We start from the raw sequence: 25279 nt of genomic DNA on the forward strand, positions 1-25279 counted from the left end.
TAGTAAATCTATGCTCAGATCCATCAGCTGCTGCTGCCTCTTCACACCCAGAAACACTTCTCCCTGCATCCACCCAAAATCAGGGTGATACGTGGCACAGTTTAACCGGAGCACGCTTACCCTTTCTTGAAAAAATACCTTATTCAGCACCGTTAACTTCTTCTCGTATCCAACCACTAGCAATGCGAATGAAGGATCTTTTTTTTTTTTTTTTCCAGCTTTTATTTATTTTTTCCCTGTGAAAATGCAGGTCAGAACCGTTAACTTCAAGAAATCACAGTTTTATAAAGTGTCATTTGTTCAATACAAGCGAGTCATCCCCTCGCCTTCGCCCACGCCAGCACTGCCCACAGAGATCATCAGCTTCTTATTGCTTTGCCAGCAGGGATTTTTTTCCAAAGCCTTTTGGAAGGAACTACACGACAAGACCCATCCGTGTTTCTCACTCCTCCTGTCCTCTCTACCCAGAACTGGGGTTCTGTCCTAGAGATTGGTTATTACAGACACTTTCAGTCCAATTTTAACACAGATATTGAAAAGCTTTCCCGACTTTCTCTTCTGTCAGTGCTGCTCAAGCCAGCCTCCACCTGGAAGCTGGAGTTTTGATGCCCGTCGCAGCAAAAATGAGCAGCTGAATGAAGAGGAGATTGTCCTGGCTGTAGGACAGAGTCGAGGGGATCCCAAGCTGGTAGGTAGCAAAAGGCTCTGGAGAGGAGAACCACATTCCAGTCAGAAAGCACCAGTGGTTTGTGGGATTAGCCAAAGTGTCTTCCCCATCCAGCAGGGACTGCTGACACCACAGCCTGCTCACCTGCCCGGCTGTCACGGAAAAGATTCGTTAGGAGGAAATCTGCAGCCTCACTTTTTCACTTGAAGTGGCAGCAAAGTAGGACTGAAGGTCCTACTTTGGATTGAAGTCGGACTGAAGGACCAAACAAACAGGATGGAGAAACTGCCTAATGCTGGTGTGAGGGTGCAGGAGAACGTGGACATCTCCGTTTACCCAACAACGACATTCTGGGTTTGCAAGGGTTTCCAGCCTTCCGCCCCTTCGCGCGGGTGGCCTGAGGTTAACGTTAATGCTATAGGTGAAGTGTAAAGCTCAGAAGTCCTGAAAAAAGAGGACTCGAGTCCAACACCCAGGAACAAACCCTACACCTGCACATGAGAGCATTTTGCAGACAGCAGTGAAAGCCATGAGACAGTCTTGGAGAAGGGAACGGATCACGCTTTCGTATTGACACATCACCAACAGCCACGTGTCATGTTGACACATCATCGACAGGCTCTTCTTAGAAACAGCCAACAGGTTTTTCTCCTCCCTGCTCAAGAGGAAGCCCAGGAAGGGTGCCAGGCGTGGGGAGATGGGTTGGTGCACGGAATATATGCTTGGGAGCTCCTGGGAAAGCATTTTGAGCCCTCCTGCTCCAGAGCCCACAGCTCTTAGTAGTTTATGGCATCTGAAAAAACAAAATCGAGCCAACCTACCCATTCCCCCCACTCCTTCCTGGAAGAGAAGTAATGTGTTAACTGCTTACTAAAAAGACTCTCGATGCGGCATTTCAGTTATAATTATTAGGTGTCTGTTTTGGACAACATTAAGTGCTTTAGAACAAAAAGTGCTATAAGAATATACCCACAGTGGTGACAAGTTGAATTTTTCTTCGAGAGTTCCACCTTTTTTATTGCAGCACAACTTTCATTTTCTGCTCGGGATGTCACTGCCTGGTGGATCAAACCCAGCCCGTGTTCTGGGAGACCAGAGGGAAGGAGCAGCAGTTGCTTAAGGAGCCCTGGTCCTCAAAAAGGGAGGCCCAGAAGACAACTTTTCCCAGCTATTTTCTAAGTGAACATCACTGCAGACATTCCTGCCCTGTTGTGCACCCCAGAACCAGCACGGATTCAGCTTTCGGGGAGCTGTTCCTCTACTCAGTCTGGATGTAGAGAGCTCCTGCTCAGAGGCCACGGTGGAACAGCACACGGGAAGTGACCGTGATGTCCAGGCGTGCAAGGACTTGGGGCAATCCTAAGGAAGTCCACCCACAGCTCGCCGCTCCCTCTGGGTTTATTCTGGGTTACAGAAGAGCTGGCAGCACCTCCCATCTGAATGTGACCCCTGCAGTCTCAGTAAACACCAAACAACTCACAAATCAGTAAAAAACAAGTTCAAAGCTTAAGGCATTAAGGGCCCAGCTGCCCATCCCACTCCTTTAACACTTGCTGACAGAAGGGGAGCAGCACGAAGCCTCGTGCCAGTCCGTGAGTGCTGGTGAAGCCTGGCTGAGCTGACGCGCCCCACGGAACTGGGACACCGAGCTCTAGCGGAGGGGCTGAGCAACCGGCCGGATCGCCAGTTGGGAGTGAGGCTTCTATAAACACCACAGCAGAATTCAGACCTTGTCTGAGCTGCCTCAGGCACTGTCCCTTCCCCTTCCAAGGGGAGCTGCCTGGACTGGACAATTCCCATCAAGTCCCAAGTCAGCAGTGGGAACAGGATGGAGGATTGGGATTCTCCCACCCTGTCCACTCAGGAACAACATCCCCTTCTGTTGCCCTCCTGCCAGACAAGGCCGGCAGCAACACCAGAGAGAGCACCAGAGAGAGCACCAGAGAGCTCCCTCCTGAGTTGGGGAGGAGATCTGAAGATGAGAGCTGCAAGCAAAGCTCTTTCTGGGAACAAAGTTCTTTTCTGATTCAAGAAGGAAGCGTCTGCGGGGAAGGGTGGGAGGTGAAACCAAGAACCCAGCTAATTACTGCTGTTGATTTTCCCCATGCAAAAGGCTTGAGGTAGAGATGATGCTACCCAAAGCCTACAGAAACATTCAGTTTTTCCTCCAGCGAGAAGGAAATCCGCCAGCTCCCCTCAGCGCAAACAACCACAGCTGCACTGAAGATACCCAGCCTCCTCTTTTGGGCAAACCCAGCAACTACCGGCTGCACCTCGGAGGCTGAGGAACAGGAGTTCTCATCCAAGCCCTCTCTGCTCCTGAAAAGCACAATCGCATTCCTCTGAAAAGCAGGAATTTCCGCCTACCACTCCAAGCTCAACCTAACACTCACACCCGAAACAAGTAATTCTCACTGTTCTGGGAACATCTAAGCTCAGGACATTGTCTTGGAACTGATCAGAACAGACAACAGAAGTGAGGCCTGAGAGCAGTGAGCTGCTGCACCGCTATCCTACTTCAGCACAAAACACCAGCAACTGCACTTGGTGTTCCATGGCAGGGGTGGTTGGAAGCTTTTGCAATTCCTTCTTTCAACAAGGTAAAACCCTCCAAAACAGGAACGACTTCATGGTCTGTTCTCCAGCTGACCATGTTTGACTCGCCACGTCCAGCTGACACTGCAGTCAGGGGCAAGGGTGCACTGCAGCTCGATCCCAGAGTCGGGGACCTCCATGTCGTAGCGAACCGGCTGCCCTTCCTTAGTCACCAGACTGAAAGCAGGGACTGGGATCTGTGAAGCAGAACAAACAGCTCTGAGTGGTACTTCAAGTCAGAACATCAAACCAGCAAACAGTTTCCCAACCCAAGAAAAGCTCCCGGAGAAAGGCTTGTGCTTGGCAGGAACATCCTAACCTTCTCTTGTGAAGAAGTATCTCAGAAACTGGACTAGGGAGCATTCACCCTACTGACAAATTGTCTCACCCATGTTTTTGACCATCGTTGGTGGCTCCTGAGCTGCCAAGGTCTGGGCACTGTGAACTCCGCAGGCAAGCGATATTGGCTGTGTTATGTCCAAGGAAACGGAGCGTGCTGAGAACCAGCACCACTAATCATCTTCTGGATTTGTGCAAGCTCTTTGCTTGGAGAGGATCACCGCATCTGACACCCAGATGAGTCACAGTCCCACAAACACTCAGGGGTTCCTTCCAGGCACTGCCAAAGAGGCCCACAGCGAGGTAGAGCTGCCAATACCTCCTCCAACCTAACTGGCAGGAAGGACCAGAGCCAACCACAGCCCATGTCCCTCAGCTGACAGTGCTGCTCTTGATGAAAAAATCATCCTTTAGGCAGAGGGGAAAGAATTTAGAGGTGACAAGCAGGATTTTCGAGCTCCAGCACAGGTACTTGCCAAGATGGAGATACCTAGAGTCCCCCTTACAATTAGCAATGGCTTACGGTTCAGAAAACATCTTCTGGAATCACTCGGAACAGGAGCACTGCAGTTATTTTACTAAATGGGTCATTAGGATCCCTGAGCAGACTTCTGGGTCACTGGTTTTAAGCCATCACACAGTTGCATTAGAGAAGAAATTGCTTCTCAGATGAAATGCTGTGCTTCACTCCCAGCTTTGTCTCACCTGGCTGCTTATCCCAGTGGCAATGTCTCCCACCTTTGTCCTGTGGAAATCCCTGATGTGTAAATTTTCTCCACTTAGTAACTGGATCTGGATTTTCACTCCTGAAAAAGCACAAAAGAAGTCACTCATGTCTGCTGTAGGCATAAAGACTTCACAGTCCAACACCAAAATTACCTGGCAAGGCACACAGATGAGAAGAACTCAGTTTTGTCATTAAGCATTTAATTTCTGTAGGTCTTTTGCTGACACGGAGGTGTTGCTGAAGACAACAATCACAGAGCAGAGCTGGATTTCGCAAGAAAGCAGCTGAAGGGACGTATCGACTTGCACAAAATGCCCTCAAAACTACTTTCCAGACCTTTATGGTTAAGAAACACATATTTTTGTACATGGCAGCTGCACGAGGCAGGCATACAAATCTGAACCAGTCTCTGTGTGTTCGTGATCCTCTCTGGTTTTTACCAGACCACACGGACTTGGGTGCCTCCTGTAGGTACTGTGAAAAACACAGAGCTTTGAAGATGGGATTTTATTTGTGTTTGAGAAAGTATTTTAACATTTTTCTCTGTACTAATGCTGTCACATTTGACAGGCAGTGGTACGGTTTGCTGTGGTTTTATGTTTTGGCACCAGCCTGTAGTGTGTGCCATCATGCTCTATATTTGGGGAACAAATCCCCGTGGTGATATTACATTTCAGACCTCTTTATGGGATAATTATGATAAATGATGTTGTGATTTCCATAAATATCCAACAAACTACACAGAAGTATAGCAAGACTGTTGATAAAACCTATCAAAACAGAGTTGTCACTCAGCAGCCTGTCCTTTGCTTAAGTGCAGAAAGAAGCTGCAATGGATCAGGGAAACAACTGATCCCTGCAAGGAACCAAGCAAGTGAAATAAGATGCTGGACTGCAATTTTGGTGATCTGCTTCAGATTCTTTTAGATATTGTGGGTTATTAAGTAAGCAAATTATATTCAAGTAATTCAGCACCTGCTTCATCAATGACTGAGCCAAACTGGGCCTCTTGACAATGCGTGTGCTTGTAGGAGGGTCTGTGCTGACAGAGAGTATAAGAGCTCAAAGACTCTCTATCTCAGACCCTCTGGAAAATGAGACCAGACCACTGATCCAAGCTTCAGGAATTCAGACTCACCGTTGAAATGGCTGGGAGTGTCTGTGTGCCGACTGCGGTTCAGCAGGTTGTTCCAACTGAAGCTCTGTCCATCCGCCTGGCTGTTCCAGGAATGAATCCCAGAGCTCATAGTGTCCCTCAAGCTATGAGAGGCCTTCATGGAGTTCTGCAGAAGCAAGCAGAAGTTTGTCAATGGCTCCTAAAGAAAATGAGCTTCCATGAGATAAACATTAATACAACTTCAGGAAGAAAAAGGTAGAAATCCAGAGGGATCTAAGGCTGCGTCCTGAGTTATTTGACATTTACCTGCCATCTACAAAATGGGATGAATGGCAACGCAACAGTTTGCAGACAAGCTGGGCTGCACCAAGAGAGGTGTGGGGAGGGAGGTGATTCTGCCCCTCTGTTCCTCTCTTGTGAGACCCTATCTGGAGTCCTGTGTCCAGTTCTGGAATCCTCAACACAAGAAGGAGATGGAGCTGTTGGAACGGGTCCAGAGGAGGCTACAAGGATGATCAGAGGGCTGGAGCACGAGGACAGTCTGAGAGAGTTGGGCTTATTCATCCTGGAGAAGAGAAGGCTCTGGGAAGACCTTACAGTGACCTTCTGGTACCTGAAGGGGCTACAAAAGAGCTGGGGAGGGACTGTTTATAAAGGCCTGGAGTGATAGGACTAGAGTCAGTGGGTACAAACTGGAGAGGGGCAGATTTAGACTAGACATAAGGAGGAATTTCTTCATGCTGAGGGTGGGGAGGCACTAGAACAGGTTGCCCAGAGCAGTGGTGGCTGCCCCATCCCTGGAGGGGTTCAGGGCTGAGTTGGATGGGCCTTAGGCAGCCTGATCCGTGGGAGGTGTCCCTGCCTGTCACAGGGGGTTTGGAAATGGATGATCTTTAAGGTCCTTTCCAACTCAAACTATTCTATGATCCTATGATAAGATACTCTCAATAGTCAAATCAATAAACAGATGAAGAGCAGGATGAGAAAAGAGGGTTTTATCATTCTGAGTGACAGAAGGATAAAGCATCAGATACAATTCTAGCGTCAACAGGTGACAAATAACACAGGAAAGCAGTTAACTGTACATAAACAACTATGGACCCTGCACCGCTGTGCTGCTCTGAAAAGCCTGTACTATCTTGGAGCCACAGAAAGTCAATCTGACAACATCAGCGCAGCGCTAAGTACCAGTCAAAAGTCAAATTGAATGGTAGGATTAGGGGGAAAAAAGAAGCAGAGTCCCATCCCATGCTGCACACCTGAACTGCTGTGCAGAACTCTGCTCACTGCTCCTCAAAAAGCATCAGAGGGCTGGGAAGAGTAACAGAAATAGGAAAGAAAGATGCTCACAGTCAGAAATGACTCCTGTAGATGGCAGGCTACGCAATTTTGGACTCTCTTTGAAAACAAGGACTGAGGGCTTATGACCCACCCTGCTTCAACAAGGCTTATTCAGCGTTTGTCACTGGTACTTCAACACCAGAGGCAGAGCAAACAAAATTAAAGCTAGTCTTTAGATAACTTAGACCACATAAATTATTGGTATGAATGGGTCAAAAGAAGCCCACAAAGAACAGATCCATAGGCTGGGAATGAATCAGATCAGAGTCTTTGTTCTTCTGGTCTTTTTTAAACATCCCTTTAGTGGCCATTGCTGGGAAGCAGATCCAGGGCTGAGCAGCTGTCTGGTCCAACTTAGTACAGGTCTTACGCTCACCACTGCTCCTTCTGTTCCTTTCTTTTGCATAGGGAGGGTCAAGACCACTGAGATTTTCCATATTCAGACACTTGATGCTTACTGTGAGGATACAGCACAGGAGAGCAACTGGAGAAAGGGATTCACGCTGGATAGTAAACTGAAGAACAACTACAACCCTAAATACCCGGCTGTCCAAGAACAAAGATTCCTTCCCAAGGTGCTCTCCAGCAAACAGGGTGTCAAAAAGCAGCAAGAATCATAGAATCACAGAATCATAGAATAACCAGGTTGGAAGAGACCCACCGGATCATCGAGTCCAACCATTCCTATCAAACACTAAACCATTCCCCTTAGCTCCTCGTCCACCCGTGCCTTAAAGACCTCCAGGGAAGGTGACTCAACCCCCTCCCTGGGCAGCCTCTGCCAGTGCCCAATGACCCTTTCTGTGAAGAATTTTTTCCTAATGTCCAGCCTAAACCTCCCCTGGTGGAGCTTGAGGCCATTCCCTCTCGTCCTGTCCCCTGTCACTTGGGAGAAGAGGCCAGCTCCCTCCTCTCCACAACCTCCTTTCAGGGAGTTGGAGAGAGCAATGAGGTCTCCCCTCAGCCTCCTCTTCTCCAGGCTAAACACCCCCAGCTCTCTCAGCCGTTCCTCATAAGGCCTGTTCTCCAGCCCCTTCACCAGCTTCGTTGCTCTTCTCTGGACTCGTTCCAGAGCCTCAACATCCTTCTTGTGGTGAGGGGCCCAGAACTGAACACAGGATTCGAGGAGCAGTCTCACCAGGGCCAAGTACGGAGGGAGAAGAACCTCCCTGGACCTGCTGGTCATGCCGTTTCTGATCCAAGCCAAGATGCCATTGGCCTTCTTGGCCACCTGGGCCACTGCTGGCTCATGTTCAGTCGGCTGTTAACCAACACCCCCAGGTCCTTCTCCTCCAGGCAGCTTTCTAGACAGACTTCTCCTAGTCTGTAGCACTGCATAGGGTTGTTGTGCCCCAAGTGCAGGACCCGGCATTTGGTCTTGTTAAACCTCATCCCATTGGTCTCAGCCCATGGGTCCAGCCTGTTCAGATCCCTCTGGAGCCTCCCGACCCTCCAGCAGATCCACAGTTCCACCCAGCTTAGTGTTGTCTGCAAACTTGCTAAGGGTGCACTCGATGCCTTCATCCAGGTCATTGATAAAGACATTGAACAGGGCTGGACCCAGCCCTGAGCCCTGGGGACACCACTTGTCACTGGCCTCCAGCTGGAGTTAACTCCATTTACCATTTATCATGAGAAGCTTCATCTGTCTATGGGCAAGAGCTTCCAGTCTCCAGAGGTGGTTACCCTGCCACCCTCTTTAACACGGTGAGCATCCATCGATACCCACCTTCTCACTGGCATCCGACACGAACGGGCTGTCGATGCTGAGACATGAAAGCATTTGTTCTTGCTCTTCCAGCGAGTAAGGCTGTGAAAGGCTGTTCAAGAACAGTTCTGCAAGCAAAAAGAAAGAGAAGACATTTCCAGTGTTTCCTTTCCTGCCTCCCTGCTCTAATCATAGTTACTGCAATTAATGCCCAAAGCTTCTTCAGCCTTATCTAATGAACACTGATATTAGTGTCTGCAAACACAACGCACAACACCTCTGCTAAGCAGAGGCTATGGCACCACTGTGAGAACAGGGAAACCGAGGAAGAAAGGACAGAAGACGTGTGTGATGATGTGCAAAATGCCAGAGACGGCACCAGCACTCAGACCTGTCAAGCTCTTGCCCGTTATCATAGAATCATGAAATGGTTTGGGTTGGAAGGGACCTCAAAGCCCATCCAGTTCCACCCCCCAACTCCCCTCTTTCAGCTTATGTCACCTATCGGTCTTCCCTCTAGATCCATACGCATTAAAGCCAGGGAAAGGACAAATTTATGTACTCAACTCTTGCAGTAACTTGTACTGATAATATCCAGACCTTACAAGGCTGTTGAAGAACCAAAGCCCTTTGAGAAGAAAGCTGACCCCTAAAATGCCCTTCCTCACTTCTGTGCCAACAGTTACATTTCAAGACACTTTTTTCCCAGCTTGAAGCTTTAAATTCATTTAAAAAGACTAGAAAATATGCAATACAAAAGCGAGAGGTTGAGTTCTACAGGGGCAATGGAACTGGACAGTTACTCCACTGATTTTCACAGTGAACTTACTGCTAGTTTTCAAACTCTGGATTGCTGCCGCTAATCAAATTTGTTGGCTGGTGGCTATAGGTTTTCCAAAGCCCAGAACAGAACAGCTGCAGACTGATTTCAACTATCCTGCTTTGCTTGACATTCCCCATCCAATAGTCTTATCCCTTTATTAAAAGAATTATGTTTGAAAAACCAACATTTCAGATGAATTTGGAATCACAGGCACTGTTTCCACAGTGCACGTAAGCACAACCTGAAGCTGGCTGTTAGTTTAAAGCTTCCTGCACCTCTCATCAAAGTTCTCCCCACTGTTCAGAGTGGAAGGAAATCCTGAGCACTACCTTTGTGGCCCAGTTAACTGGTTAAGAACTACTAGTTTTGGTAATTTCAAGGAAGGCTGAACAATTTGTGTAGTGAGAGGAGAACTACGAACAAAATGACATCCAAGCTCAAACCCCAGCAATAACTGTCAAGAGGCCAAATGAAGCAGCTGTATTTTTGTCCTGCTCACAAGCCCAGAGCCGAATTCCCCACACAGCACATCGCTTACCTATTTCCAGCTGCTGAAGCTCTTGTTCCGAAATGGTTGTTGCTTTCTCCACTTGGCTGCTGCTCTTCAGGGGGAGAGGAGTCGAGGAAAGGGGTGGAGGATCCCAGGTCTTGGATAACTCCTTGCTCATGTTCCAAGGGGTTCCCTCGGCCTTCTCTCTTTGTTCCAGAGATGGTGGGGGTAGGACTGGGCTTGCACAAGAAACTTTTACTGCCAATTTTGGGTCAGAACCAGTCTCAGAAACTGGGCTCACTGTTGGGGACAGGGACGTCTGTGGATTGTTGTCTTTGTTCAAAGAGAAATGTCTAGGCTCTCTGTATTCACCTTTCCAGGGGCTTGTCACACCTCCCACTGTAAAACCAAAAAGCATACAAACATTATCAAAGAAAGAAAACAAAGAGCTAAAGTTTTTGCTTCACAATAAGAGCTTCTGAACTGTATCTTGCTGTAAAGCACTCAGCTTCTCCAAAAGACAAAACCAGATCACCTTGACAAATGCCTGCTGTATTACAGTCCTGCTGAAAGGTTCTATGTTGAAATAAATGACGGATAGTCCTAGAGGCAAAACCACAAGCGTGAGTTGCAGGTCAGGATGCACTAAACCTCTGCTTTCGGTTTTGCTGCACACCAGGCTCTGGCTCACTGGATGCAGTTTATACTTTGGCTGAATATGAGCCCAGCCAGAGCACACATGAAAAAATCCACGTAAAGCACAACATCGTCTGCTTTGAGCAGAGAAGGAAGAACGAGCGTGTGACAGCACACAGGACATTTTCATTTATTTGGGTGAGAAACACCCAGCTGCAGGCAAAAGCTATCAACCCAAACCCCTCCATCAGTGCTGAAGCCTGTGCAAAGGCCACACTGAACAGTAAAATATACTGGTATTCCCCATAGGATCACTCTGACTTAATCAGCAACCATCCACTCTACTGGTGTGGAGAAGAAGCTTTAGATACAGGACATTTCTACCTTCTTCAAGTGCAACACTGGTCTTAGTTTTCAGTTCAGACGCAGATGCTCTCTGAACAGGCTCTTTCTCCAGACCCATTTTAATAATCTCAGCAGTGAGAGGGTTGCAGGAAGGTGGAATTTCCCTCAGAGGAGGTGGCTCTTTAGCTATCTGTGTAACAAACAGGAAGCGAAAGAGGTTAGACCAGGGAGGCTTCATTTAATTTCAGAAAGGTTCTTCCCACCCTGAGAGCGTTTCCAACTGAAATTACAGCATGAGAGACCTGAGCAGTAATTTTATTGCAGCAGAATGGCTAAAAGTCATGCCCAGGCTGTAAGCAGGATAGGAAAGAAATGGCCCCAAGTGTGCACGGAAGCCTCAGAGGCGTAAGAAATGATTGGCTTCCAAAGCAAGGCTACAGAATCCTAGTTGTCCAGCTGGCTCATAGCCAGCCTTCCTGAAATGACAGCCCAGGTTCGATGAGATTGTACAGGCTCACCGAGCTGTTACCAGAGATACATTGAGTCACTCACCTTCAGGCAGAGCGGGTGGTTGTAGTACTGGGTCCAAGGGTGGCACCCGTTCAGCATGTGCAGCATCATACAGCAACTGCTCCAGACATCCACCTTGGAGTCACAGCGCTTCCCCATGACCACCTCCGGAGCCATGTGAGTCTCTGTGCCAGGCACGTAGTTCCCTAAAACCATTCAAATGAAAACTCACTGCATGTAAACCGGAGAACTGTTCCAATGCAACTGCTGGGAAGTCTAAGGCAGCCTCCTCGTCTTTCCAGTTAAAGGGAGAAACAAGTCACCTTAACCCAAGAAGCAGAATGTCTGCTCTTATAAGTTGTCTGAAGGCTACATAGAATCACAGGATGATTTGGGTTGGAAGGGACCTCAAAGCCCATCCAGTTCCACCCCCTGCCATGGGCAGGGACACCTCCCACTGGATCCGGTTGCTCCAAGCCCCATCCAACCTGGCCTTGAACACCTCCAGGGATGGGGCAGCCACCACAGCCCTGGGCAACCTGGGCCAGGGCCTCCTCACCCTCACAGGAAGAACCTTCCCCAATATCCAATCCAAATCTCCTCTTTCAGCCTAAAACCATTACCCCATATCCCATCACTACACTCACTCCCTGATAAAAAGCACCCCCCCAGCTTTCCTATAGGCCTCCTCTCCATATCTGTCCTATCCCTTATACACACAAAAAGAATTAAACTCCCCTTCCAAGCAGATCTGGGAGGCAAAGCATGATGCTCCATTGGTGAGCTTGGCATTAGAAAACATTCTTCTTGTTGAACAGCTGCATTAACCGTAAAGTTTAACTGCCCAAAAGTCAGGAAGGAATTTTGCTTTGGTGGAGGTCGGGATTCTCCAGCTGTTCAGTGAAGTTACATGACAAGTCAAGGTTAGACTTTTAAGTATCAATGTGATTTCTTACTGATTGATGAGAAGCTCAACAAGAGCTGGTGCACTCGCAGCCCAGAAAGCCAACTGTGTCCTGGGCTGCATCAAAGAAGTGTGTCCAGCAGGGTGAGGGAGGGGATTCTGTCCTTCTGCTCCACTCTGGAGAGACCCCACCTGGATTCCTGTGTCCAGATCTGGAATCCCCAACAGAAGAAGGAGATGGAACTGTAGGAACGGGTCCAGAGGAGTCTATGGGGATGATCCGAGGGCTGGAGCATGTCTGCTATGATGACAGGCTGAGAGAGTTGGGGATGGTCAGCCTGGAGAAGCCTCTGGGGAGACCTTAGAGCAGCTTCCAGTACTGAAAGGGGCTCCAGGAGAGCTGGGGAGGGACTTTTTACAAGGGCCTGGAGTGACGCGACGAGAGGGAATGGCTTTAAATTACAGGGGGGAGGATTTAAATTAGACATTAGGAAGAAATTCTTCATGATGAGGATGGCGAGGCACTGGTGAGGCACCCAGAGAAGCCGTGGCTGCCCCACCCCTGGAAGTGTTCATGGCCAGGTTGGATGGGGCTTGGAGCAACCAGATCCAGTGGGAGGTGTCCTTGCCCATGGCAGGGGGTGGAACTGAATGGGCTTTAAGGTCCCTTCCAGCCCAACTCATTCCATAATTCTATGATTCTTGCAATTTTGGTGTGATTTTCATTGTCCTGAGTATAGCATGCTGAAATAATCTTACAACGAATACAACATGGAGATAAGGAGCAGCTCCCAGTCTGAGGTTCATCCTAGCTGTCAGTGGGGCACATCACAGTCATATCAATAAATGCAACACTATGAGCACCGTTAAGTCTGGGAAACACAGTAGCTGGTAAATTAGCCACATGCAAATATTCAAATAGAAAGAGTGAGTCAGTAAGGCAATTCCTTAAAATCACAGCAGAGAATCCTTACCTGTGACCAGGCACTTTCCCAGGCCGTCTGGGTGAAGGTGAGCAGAGTGACCAAAGTCGCACAGGAGAGCCCTGCTTCCGTCATCTGACAAGAGCACATTTTCCGCTGGCAATGAGAAGTTTTGAATTAGTCAGTGTCCTTTGTATTATGATGACTGAGATGGAAAAAAAGTCAAAAGCCAACAGAACCACAGTTTTTTGAGCCCAAACTGAGGTCTGTAAATCCCATGAAGTGTCACTGGCTTAAGCAAGAACAAAACTATAATTATTTCTACTTATAAGTTACCAATTATCAGCCCTAGAGATTCTCCTACCCCGGTGGTGGGCAGCCTGGGCAAACAGCCTGTCAGACCTCCGGATGACAGAAGGAAAAAGGTGACAACTATGATACGCCCAGCTGTTCGGAACCAAGTTCTGCTCTAATCTCAAACACAGAACTGAAAAACCTAGTAAATAAGCTTTTGCCACTCAGCAACTTCATCTCACAGAATCAAAGAATCACTAGGTTGGAAAACACCCACTGGATCATTGAGTCCGACCATTCCCATCAATCACTAATCCATGTCCCTCAGCACCTTGTCCACCCGTCCCTTAAACCCCTCCAGGGAAGGTGACTCAACCCCCTCCCTGGGCAGCCTCTGCCAGGGACCAATGACCCTTTCTGTGAAAATTTTTTCCTGATGTCCAGCCTGAACCTCCCCTGGTGGAGGAGGGGAAGTCCAAGTGGTTTGCCCCTTCTAAGCAAGATGGAAGAACAAGGTACCTCAAGTACCATCCTACCTTTTACGTCTCCATGGAGAATGTTTTGAGCATGAAGATACTCCAGGCCCTCTAACGCCTGGCCCAAATAACTGAGGGCTCTGTCCTCTGGCAGGCAGCCGCTCTGTTTAATTAGCTGACCCAGTGAGCCACCTAGGAAGGAATCCAGAGAGTCCATGTTAGCTTATCTTTAAATTCGCCCCAGCATCATCAACATTCTTCATTGTTTCTGACAAAAAAAAAAAAAAAAGAGAACTGCCAGGTCTGACAGCTTTTATCTTCCGCACACGGGCCTGTTCCTTTTGTTTATTCCCAGAGTTCTACTGCCCAAAGAAACTGGCCTTCTTCGTGAAGCCTTTTGCTTATTGTCAGTTCAATGGTGTTGCTTTGTACCAAAAGGAATGACTCTGTGATCCTATCAGACGCTTCTAGGTGCTCCTGATCACCAGCTTGATTCTTCACAGGCTGCGTTTCCCATGTCGTGGCTGGAAAAATGAGCACCAGGCAATGGAAGCATCTACATTACAGCATCCCCTCTTCCAGTACAATGTGCTTGATGTGGCGCCATGCAGATAAACACGAAAGCAAAAACCAGCACCATTTTGTGTTCTAGTGAGAATTTGCAGCTGCTGTTCAAGAGTTACACGTTGAACTAGACTGAAGCAGGACTGGAAATGACTTCCCGCAAGACAGACCATTGCTACACACCAGCAGGGGTTGCACATACCTACCCCAGCCCACTCAGGAATTAACACTAGGAACACTCTGGATACATGAAAGCATTAACAGATTTAAAACTGGGGCAGGAGGAAGAGGAGATCAACGTCCACTGCATTCAGCAGTTAACAATGGTGCTTCCACGCCGTTGTTCCCTTCTCACCCTCCATCAGCTTCATGAAGATGGTCACCCAAGGTCCCTCCTTCACAGCTCCATACAAGGGGACAACTTTAGGACTTGTTATCGCAGCACATGTCGTTAATTCTTCGGCGCGGAAGTGTTCAACTTGTACCTAGAGGAAGAAAGAAGCAGCACTGAACAAAGTCTGTGATGGACCTTGGCAGCATCAGCCCTCCCTGATGCCTGGGTCTGCGTCCCGTGCTGTTCGACAGCAGAGGCACAAGCATCACCTTCACTAGCAGAAACCAGCAGGTGCAGTGAGAGATGGGAACGCTCAGAAAGATTCTGCCCCGGTGCCCCAGTGAAGTCAAGACTCGTCAAAAAAGAAGATGTCAGGTTGCAATACCTCTGGCTTATGGCTGAGTACTGGTAATCTTCAGGAGAAAGGTACTTTCTGTCTCAGGTAAGGCTGACAACCTAAGCTTTCTGATTTCATGTAAGATGAAATAAATATCTAAGGATGATGCAGTACTTGGCAAAAACAAAAAATCCCCCAAAGAGGAAGGAATAGGAAGCATGGCCAGAAGCAGTGATCGACACTATCACCTTTTTAAGTAGGATTCAGTTTGTATTGAGAAATAGTTAAAGAAAAGCTCTATCCACTAAGTTCAGCCAAACAAAATAAAACAAAAACAGGAGTAAAACATCAGTCATTAAGATTCTGGTGGGAAAAGGTTGTATCGTGTTTCTTCACTGTCAGCAATCCAGCTATAGCTGGTTTTGTTTAATCTCAAGAATTTGGAAAGCAGGTGCTTACACCACCAAGTAAGGGCAGGTAGTCCCCTTCTGACCCGGGCAGACAGCAGTGATGCCACAGAGTTACTGGTGGTAAATGAAATATGTAGGAGTAAGTGGTCCATGTGCATGTTAGAACTCACTGGTTTAAGAGTTTGGTCTGATAGATGTTGGAAGAGGCAGCCCAGGGAGGTGGCGAGTCCCCATCCCTGGAGGGGTTTAAAAGATGAGTAGATGTCATACTTGGGGACATGGTCTGGTGGCGGGCTTAGCGGGGCTGGATCGATGGCTGGATTTGATCTTAAAAGTCTTTTCCAACCAAAACCATTCTGTGATTCTATGTATTCTGGATCTACAGAAGCATCCTTTGAAGTCCTCCAATAATTACGGGAAAAAAAAAAGAGACATTTTGAACAAATTCAGCTTCTCCTACTCTCATGTCTGTCTTTTCAGCACTCCTCCTCCTCCTTCCTGAAAATATTCCCCACTGGGAACAGCTATTTCTCTTAAGACTGTGTATTTGCAAAATGGAGAATAAATTACTGTCAGGTAGCAAGCTGGTCATGTTGCCACTAAATCCCACAGCTAAAATGTGAAGAGGCAGAAGAGGAAATAAATTTTTATGTGCATTAAATATGTTGCTTCTATATAGCCAACAAATTAAATGGTTAAAACCTGGACAAGCTGGCTTAGTCTCACCCCTTCCACCTTTCCAAAGGCAATGCATCAAGTTAAGACCAGTGTAAACAAGAAAAAGTAAACATTTTCAACTGAAAAATTCAAGTTCCAATTCTTTTTGCACCTAGTATTTTTGTACTCAAGACAAACACTTCCCACACACTTCTTGAAGTTTTCTGTTGGAGTAATGCGAGAAATATTGGTTCACAGAGGTGACGAAACTATTCAAGTGTTAAGTTCAAACAAAATAGTTCACATTCTCATCATTTGCTTGTGTTATCACTCTGCCTTCACCTCAGAGGTCCTCCCATCGCTGCCGGCAAATCAATAGCCCGATTCAAGTTATATTCCACATGCTTCATGCACTGTGTGACAGTGGCGAACCCTGCTGCACAACAGATGGCTGGGACAAGCTTAGAGCAGCTTCCAGTACTGAGAGGGGCTCCAGGAAAGCTGGGGAGGGGCTCTTGGTCAGGGAGTGCAAGGATAGGGTGAGGAGGAGTGGTTTTCAGCTGAAAGAGGAGAGATTGAGATGAGATCTTAGGACAAAATGTTTTTCTGTGAGGGTGGGGAGGCCCTGGCCCAGGTTGCCCAGAGCCGTGGTGGCTGCCCCATCCCTGGAGGGGTTTAAGGCCAGGTTGGATGGGGCTTGGAGCAACCGGATCCAGTGGGAGGTGTCCCTGCCCATGGCAGGGGGTGGGACTGGCTGGGCTTTGGGGTCTCTTCCAACCCATTCCATGATTCTTTTCTATGATTCTGGAAAAATGCACATCCTTTGCTGCACCTGTAACAGAATCACCTCAGTACGATGGGCTGGTATTGCACAGCGCTCACTGGACAGACAAAAGGCACTGCTTTAAGAGCCTACTGACTGCCTGTATCTTTTCCTGCTTTACTTCTCTTTCAGCAAAGAAACACCTGCTGTGTCACCGTTTACACTAGGTGTATTTTAAGACGAGAACAGTTGGATAAGCAGGTACCTCACGCAATCGTTTCTCCCCGCAGTCACCAGGAACAGAGAGCCTTCCTGAAATCTCTGCTCTTGGCCTGTTCTCAGCACCAAACCCAGGATTTCACTGCGACTCCATGATAAGGCACCTACAGTCCATGGCAGCTGGAAGGAGAAAACTTTTTCTCCATGTGCCTTCTTAAGCCAGGAACCCCCCGTCCCCTTTTCTTACCCATAATTACCTTTTTGGCAGCACACTGAAATCCTGTCTGTTTGTCCTCTATTTTGTATACTTCTCCAAAGGAGCCGATGCCCAAAGAACCGTGACACTTGGTCCAATGAACCTCTTCTCGGTATTCATAATCCACTGGCTTTAGTTTCTGGAAGTTGAAATCAGAAAACAAGATGAAGCAAGGAAAGAAATACTCAACTGTTGAGCTACACAGAGAGAGACCAACAGTTTCAGTAAAGGCACAATGACGGATACCGCCACACCTCTCTAACAATTCCTGTACATAATTACTTCTGCCATGGGCTTGAGAAGAAATGATACAGGAGGATCTACTTGGTTTCTGGGGGCTCTGACGTAACTGAGTGCACCCCATTGTTGTAAAGAAACACCTGTATCCAGATACCTTTGGAGCTCCAAGCTATTCCCTTCACATGCAGGACATCGCTATGAAGCTAAATCCTACGAATAAAAGAAGATTCACATGACTAAACGTAGACATCTATGTGTGAGCTAAACTGTTTTTATAGCCAGCAGACTGAGATGGTTTCTCAGGTCTCAGTGTAAATATACTCATGCAGGTAAGTCACACCTGAACTCCACCGCCAATACTGACAGGGTCAAACTGGTTCCAGTGAAGAGTCCTCGGAGAGGAGGTTAAGGTGGCAAGAGAGAACTGAATTCAGCAGAAATGAATCACGCCTCTGAGATTTACATGCATTTGCTATGCCCAGGTGCTGCGCTCAGCAAGGGACAATGGGCAGGTTGCTGGCTTCCCAGCAGAGGCAGCAGACATGCTTTTTACACCTCCGCACTTCACATCTGTCTGGTTTCTGTCTGTCACAGCCCAGGTCATCCATAGCCAATCCAACCCTGTAGCCTGTTTGCCTGAATGGACCGGGCTCTTTCAGGGACAGAGAGACCGTGTTTGAAGACTGACTAAGCACAGAAAAAGTTCTCACAGACCAGCATGCAAATTTTGTGAACGAGTGAACAAATTACAGCCCTGAGTCGAACACAGGGCTTTATATCCTTCAAAAAGCAAACCCACTTCTTTAAGCGGCAGTCTTCAATCAGATCAAGAACCATTCAGAATCATGGAATGGTTTGGGCTGGAAGGGACCTCAAAGCCCATCCAGTTTCAACATCTTGCCATGGGCAGGGACACCTCCCACGGGATCCGGCTGCTCCAAGCCCCATCCAACCTGGCCTTGGACACCTCCAGGGATGGGGCAGCCACCATGGCTCTGGGCAATCTGGGCCAGGGCCTTTCTACCTTCATAGTAATGAATTTCTTCCTCATGTCTAATCCAAATCTTCCCCCTTCCAATTTAAAGCTATTCTCCCTCATCCTATCACTACACTCCCTTGCATAAAGTCCCTCCACAGCTTTCCTGTAGCCTCCTTGAGGTACTGGAAGGCTGCTCTAAGGTCTCCCCAGAGACAGAAGTTAACATGTGGATGCAGATTATCTGTCTTCTGAAGCCCAGCAAAAACTCTGCCTTCCATGACACCACAGTGTAGGACAGAAGATCACCTCAGTAAGTAGCACGCCTTCATTTTCATCTGCTTCATGAAACTGTTCCTTCGGGTCCAGACCTCCTCCCCTCCACGTCTTGGCGAGGCTGGCTAAATTTTGTGGCTCACCAAGACTCACGCTGCCCTTCAAGGCGTCTACCAAGTATTCTTCCACAGAAATCTTGTCCGAACTGGTTTTCAAGGACTGATTGACGCATTTGGGGAAACTATATTCGAAATTGAGGCCCGATAAGCGCTGCTCACTGTCTTGATAGTTGAGATCACCATGGAAGTATGTCTCGAGAGCATTACGTTTCAGGGCATGGAGAGGATTGTCCAAATGTGGGAAATGAGGGCGTACTATATTGTAGGGAAAAGGATGGAGGGTTTCAGGCTGTGGAACATTGTCCCTCTGATAGTGCCGTTTCCAAACATGATTAAGGCACTGAATAGGGCTTATCAACTTGTGCAGGTCGGTTTTGTATTGGCTTGTCGGTGAATGGAGTTTGCCCGTGGACAGAACTTTCTCGGGTTTCTCAAACGGCAGTGGATCATAAACCTTGTTAAATTCTGAAACCCAAAAACTGTTTCTGTAAAGAATATTTTGGTGCGATTCATCCTCCTAGAAAGTAAAACAAAACAAAAGAGCTGAGCAGGAACTTCAGCATAGCAACCCAAAACTCAACTGAGAATTGTCAGGAGTTTGCAGGGGTCCCAGCAGCACAAAAGAAAAGCTTCAGGATTCTCACCTGGACGGGAATCGGGGTGCAGCTCTCTTGTTCTGGAGTTCTGGGACCTTGCCTGCCAGCAGCCGTAGTTTTTATTTTCAGCTTGGATCTTTTCTTGTGACGTTTCTTTTTCGTCTTACCACGATGCCGCCCCCTCCAGCAGGTAGGTGCCATCTTCCCCTCCGTTGCGTGGGCCACATTGTTAGGGATTTGATCGAGACTGTCTGATCGGCTGTTGGAAACCAAAACGCATGAGTTGTCTTAGATGTGACGGTGAAAGCACATCTCCAGTCAGCAATTACAGCCCACAGAACAAGAGTGAGAACTAGCGATTCTGCCCTCTGAGATTTAAAGAACGACAATATAACTTCTTGCCTTCTAATATGTAGCTTTGTAACTTAAATATCAAGGCACAATTGTGTACCTGGCATTGAAAGAAAGAAATACAGGCGGTCTGAGGGGGAAGCAAAGCATTAAGCCTCCCAGTATTGGCAAATTCCACAAGGAAGAGCAAGACTAGACAGTGAAGGAGAGGGAAAAGCACTGAGTGTCTCCAGCTTGCTTTGAGACAGTTTGTGTCCATGATTTACAGTGAACATGGAGATTATGTGTAGATGCAATTGATTTTAAAAGCCTATGAAAATTAATAAAAGTGCTCCTACATAAATGCCTGCTCTATTTGAAAGAAGAATAGGCTTTGCATCAAAGAAAATGGATAATTAAGTGCATTCAAATAAAATAGCATCAAAAAGCCCCCGTGTTCTGGCCTGTGAAGCTTGGTAGAACAGGATTTCTAGGAACACATACAGACACAAAAGAGCCCTGACCAACACCAAGTGGGTCTGTACAAACAGAGGCCACTCTCGGGAGGACCATTTGCCTGCAGTTATTCACTACCAGTCATAGTAGTTAGGGTTTTTTTAATCGAGTTGTAACAGAAGACAGGATATTTGATCTTCAAATGAAGAAATCATAGCTGTTCTGTTGAGCTATGCAGGATATCATCTGCCTCTGCTGGGCACTGATGCAGTTCACAGCCAGAAGTGCTGTACCAGTGCCCCACTGAGTGCTAAAAGATCCAATGAGAAGAGTTCCAGGTGATGGCATTACCACATTGCCTTGAATCTGAAATGTTTTTCTGTGAGGGTGGTGTTTTTCTGAGAGCAGTGGTGGCTGCCCCATCCCTGGAGGGTTCAAGATCAGGTTGGACGGGGCTTGGAGCAACCGGATCTAGTGGGAGGTGTCCCTGCCCATGGCAAGATATTGGAACTAGACAGGCTTTAAGGTCTCTTTCAACCCAAATCAGCCTTTGGTTCTACAGTCGGCCTGTATTGCACCCCAAGAGGACACATATTCTTCATGAAGAAGCAGCTCACTCCCAGGCAACTTCAGAAAAGCAAGTCCCAGGCCTTTATTTTCATCACAACTGTTACTCCCCCTTGGCCACATTCAGCTTCTCTTCACAACTCTATTTCTGATGTTGTCATTAAGCAAAGGTTCTTCTCTCATCCCCTTTTGTTTACTCTCCCCAGAAACAAAATGGTTCCCTTTTTTCAAGACCACTTCTAGCCACAGCCTGAGTTTCCCACTTTTCAGAGAGGGTGGTGTAATGTGGTTTCTAACGCATCAGGACAGTTAAAAAAGATTGAAAACTTTCCCTTGGATCCTTCTACTTCAAGCCCATGAACCTCAAAAAATCACTCAGTCACTTCAAAACGAATTTGGCCACCCAGAAAGAGAGGCAGAAGGCTACAAGGGCCAGTAAATCAGCAGATATTTACAATAAGACAATGCAAGGTGTTTCTAGCGCTTTGTGCTTCAACTTGTATTTTCTCCTAACACAAAAAGGTTCCAAGATGTCTGGGGAAAGATACACTCTTCCTGAGCCTCATCCAGGAAAGCTCATTCAAACAACAGTACTTTTGGAAAAGTTATGGTAAGCACAAAGAGCCAGGGTGCCTGGGAAGAAGTCAGCACACACAAAAGAGGTCTCTCACCTGTAACGCTTACTATGAGCAATAAAGGATCTCTCTGATAAAGTGGGGCTGAACTCCTGACTGTTTTCACCTGCGTGAAAGAAAATAGGATCATCACATGTCTGCAGTATCAGGCAAAGGCTTTCCTAGTAACAACCAGACTAAGACAACTCTACCAGCTTGCTAAACCAGTGATCCCAACAAATCTCACACAGCCGTGCCACATCACCAACACGACATTCTTCCTCTCCCAGCAGCCCACAGCTTCCCAGCACTCCCATCTCCTGATCACCCTGACAGCTTGATTTTGTTTTCCTTCTCTTTCTCCCAGTCTTTTAAAACACCTTTCAGAAGTCAGCCAAGAACAGAGTCACAGATTTCCAAAGCAGCTAGGAGCAATGGCCACATGTTGTTCTGTTATTTATGCTTCATTCAGTGGATGCTGCCACATTATTAGGAGCTTTCACGAACTTCCTAAATAGAGACTGGGATGTGTCACCATCTCCACCCGGCCTGGGATTACAAATAGATCTCATCTCAGCTCTCCAGGAGCGCAAAGCATACTGCATTACACATTCCTTTTTCTCAATGAAGAGCACGCCGCCCTGCTACTTACATTCTGCTTGGGCAATAATAGAAATTGATGCACAGCCTCCTTCTGTTTCTTCTTTTGCTGTTCCTTTGGTGATTACATCATTTAGGATTTTCCACTGACTGTGAAAGATGACCTTCTTTGAATCTTCTACTTTGCATGCACTGCTCTGCTTTTCACTCACTGTCTCGTTCAGCCCCTTGGTAGCTGTGAGCTCCTTCTTGTGCTTGACGGCGGGATCAGGAGCTCCTTGGCACGTAATTCCCATCACTGCCATTTCCCAGGTTCAGAGAGTCACTGAGTAAGAACAAGAAACCAAAGCAAAACATTCGTGAAAATACTTCACAGGCAGAAGTAACTTCAAGTTCGTGAGAATCAGGAGGCTGCTGAAAGCATCGGGTTATGACATGACTTAAATCAAACTAAGGTCCTGCGCAACCTCTGAGCATGGAGCTGAAAAAGAACCCAAGACTGCCAGCCTGCCATCCCTGACTCGCACCAGTGAAGATCCGAATGATCAACCTTAGAATCACAGAACGCTTTGGGTTGGAAGGGGACTCAAAGCCCATCCTGTTCCAACCCCCCTGCCATGGGCAGGGACACCTCCCACTAGATCCAGTTGCCCCAAGCCCCATCCAGCCTGGCCCTGAACACCTCCAGGGATGGGGCAGCCACCACTGCTCTGGGCAACCTGGGCCAGGGTCTCTCTACCCTCACAGGAAAACATTTCTTCCTAAGATCTCAGCTCACTCTCTCCTCTTGCAGCTGAAAACCGTAACTGTTCCCCTCATCCTGTCCCTGCCCTTCCTGACAAAGAGCCCCTCCCCAGCTTTTCTGGAGCCCCTTTCTGTCCTGGAAGCTGCTCTAAGGTCTCCATAAGCTTTCTCTTCTCCAGGCTGAACAACCCCAGTTATCTCAGCCTGTTCTTGGATGGGAGGTGCTCCAGCCCTTGGATCCTCCTCTGGACTCGCACTGACAGCTCCACGTCCTTCCTGTGCTGAGGGCCCCAGAGGTGGACACAGCACTCCAGGTTATTCTCAGTATTAAAAATATGAGACCGCACAGGTTTCAAAGGGACATTTACTTCTTGGTATATTCCCTTCACTTAAATACAACAGTAAAAACATAAAGAAGAGGGAACTCTCGCATCACTAAACAGGAAGAACATTCACCCCCACCCCCCCAAAAAAAAACAGAAACAGAGAAGACATGAAAGATTTTCTCCTAGAGTGCACTGAGGAGAAATTACATTGTGGTCTCACACCACAGAAAACGGCCATAAAGTCTCCCTAATTACTTTCTTCCTTGTTCTCAGCCACCCTCAAATCCATTTCTCATTTTTCCTACCAATGACACAAGGCCAGGCGATCAGTTCCGCCCACACAGAACTCCTCTCTCCTTCCCCTTCCCTCCTCTTGATCACCAATAACTTCTGAAATCCTTGGTCAAGTCCGACAAAAGCAGAGCTCTTATGGCATCTGCATTAATGCAGGTCGGTGTTGGACAGAGGATGGGGCTGGAAAAGACAATCCCCTCGGCTTGGCAGCAGCTGGCGAATCAATCAGCAGGGCTGCTACCTGACCGCTTAGCGTAAACGCGGCTCCAAACAAGTCCCAGCAGATGCCACATCTTGGCCAACTGGCAGCACTGGGGAAGGTGGAAGGGAGCCAGGGGCGCAAAGGGAGAGGCAGAAGGAAGGATGGAGACAAGGCATCGCAGGACGGCACATACTGTGTGGTGGAAGTCAGGAAGGTGAAGAGTTAGGGGCTTCCTAAGCCCCCACCGACACAAGCCCAGGGGAAAGAACAGGTTTGATTTTGCCCCCAATTCCCTCACCTTGGACTCCAGGAATGTTAAAACAGAGTTTTCTTTTAAACAAGAATATGCTCTATTTCCCCTCATGTCTAGAGGTCACTTTCTCGCACCAGTCCTCTAGTGACTCAAGTGCAAAAATCTTGAAATGAACATTTCCATCGTTAATCAACCCATGAAAATCCAGAAGCCTTCGCAAACACATACAGGTGTTCAGCACCATGAACCCAGTATAAGGAGAAGGGACATTGGAACAGATCTCAGAACTATTACAGGGACACATCTTTGAGGCTTTAAATCTGCACCAGGGATTTGATTTTCCTTTTTATTATCCTTTTTACCTCTGCCTTGAACAGGGCATTTATTCTAACAGGCTCCTGGCAACAGAGATCAATCAGGAAAATGACAAAACCAGTGGGTGCCTAAAGGGCCACCAAGGAAAAAGGGAAGGGAGCTGTTTGGGAGCCGAGTGCATGACCCTTGCTGTGGTGTGTAAATGAGTCACCTAACAACCTGGCAGGTATACAAGGAAAGTCAACAATGACCACATTCAGCAGCTAAACAGAGAACAGCTGCCGTGCAAAAGAAGTGCTGATGACAGTACCCCACTCATTACACCCATCCCGCTCCTTCTCCTCTACAGAAATTATGTCAAATCTCAAGTGCTGTAAAATAATATCTCAGAGCAGCAGAAAGAGAGCCTGCCAGATGACTAACCCAAGCCACTAGTGACCAAACTGACAAGTTCAGAGCTATTTTTATACTCACTCTCTCCCGATTTGCATTAACTCTGTCTCTCCTTGCCCTGCCCTCACCTTTAAGGACCTTCAAGGTCTACAGTGCGAACCTATCCCCATTGCCAAAACACAGGTAGTTCTACAGGTCACTCCTCAGCTGAGTTAAAAGACAAGGGAAGGAGGGGAAAAACAAGATATCAAGTCCTTGTTGCCCTCTGAAATGGAAAAGAATAACAAGGAAGCATTATTGAGATTAAAGTCAACAAAGCACACGGCTCACTCGCCGACTTAAAAAAACAATCCAGAGGTAGTGATTGTGAGCAATGTCCTCTAACAGAGCAGCCGCCAGCGCTCAGACAGTTTAATGTGTGACTCAGGTCTACGAGGCTGTGTAGGCACAGACGTTGTGAGCCCAGCCCAGTTTAACCCTTACCGCACGATTTTCAGGTCCGTATGAGAATCAAAATCCCAGCTATTCTTATGGGATGGATAA

At 47.5% G+C, this 25279-nt stretch overlaps 1 protein-coding gene across 1 annotated transcript in view; it reads right to left on the reverse strand.

Annotated features, from left to right (window-relative positions):
- Window positions 1-1657: 1657 nt before the first annotated feature.
- Window positions 1658-25279, reverse strand: part of MAP3K14 (mitogen-activated protein kinase kinase kinase 14) — a 29571-nt gene continuing 5949 nt past the window's right edge. The window contains exons 2-16 of the mRNA XM_069877124.1: window positions 22262-22534; window positions 21667-21736; window positions 19691-19901; window positions 18961-19563; window positions 17437-17574; window positions 14815-14944; window positions 13956-14087; window positions 13177-13281; window positions 11341-11504; window positions 10828-10978; window positions 9856-10206; window positions 8516-8622; window positions 5467-5611; window positions 4307-4407; window positions 1658-3459 (exon numbers count right to left, since the gene is read on the reverse strand). Of these exons, the coding sequence (XP_069733225.1) occupies window positions 3295-3459; window positions 4307-4407; window positions 5467-5611; window positions 8516-8622; window positions 9856-10206; window positions 10828-10978; window positions 11341-11504; window positions 13177-13281; window positions 13956-14087; window positions 14815-14944; window positions 17437-17574; window positions 18961-19563; window positions 19691-19901; window positions 21667-21736; window positions 22262-22514 (2826 nt within the window). The 5' untranslated portion in view covers window positions 22515-22534 and the 3' untranslated portion in view covers window positions 1658-3294. The remainder of the gene's footprint in view (window positions 3460-4306; window positions 4408-5466; window positions 5612-8515; window positions 8623-9855; window positions 10207-10827; window positions 10979-11340; window positions 11505-13176; window positions 13282-13955; window positions 14088-14814; window positions 14945-17436; window positions 17575-18960; window positions 19564-19690; window positions 19902-21666; window positions 21737-22261; window positions 22535-25279) is intronic.

Source organism: Phaenicophaeus curvirostris, chromosome 26, assembly GCF_032191515.1.
Source record: "Phaenicophaeus curvirostris isolate KB17595 chromosome 26, BPBGC_Pcur_1.0, whole genome shotgun sequence".
Taxonomy (NCBI): domain Eukaryota; kingdom Metazoa; phylum Chordata; class Aves; order Cuculiformes; family Cuculidae; genus Phaenicophaeus; species Phaenicophaeus curvirostris.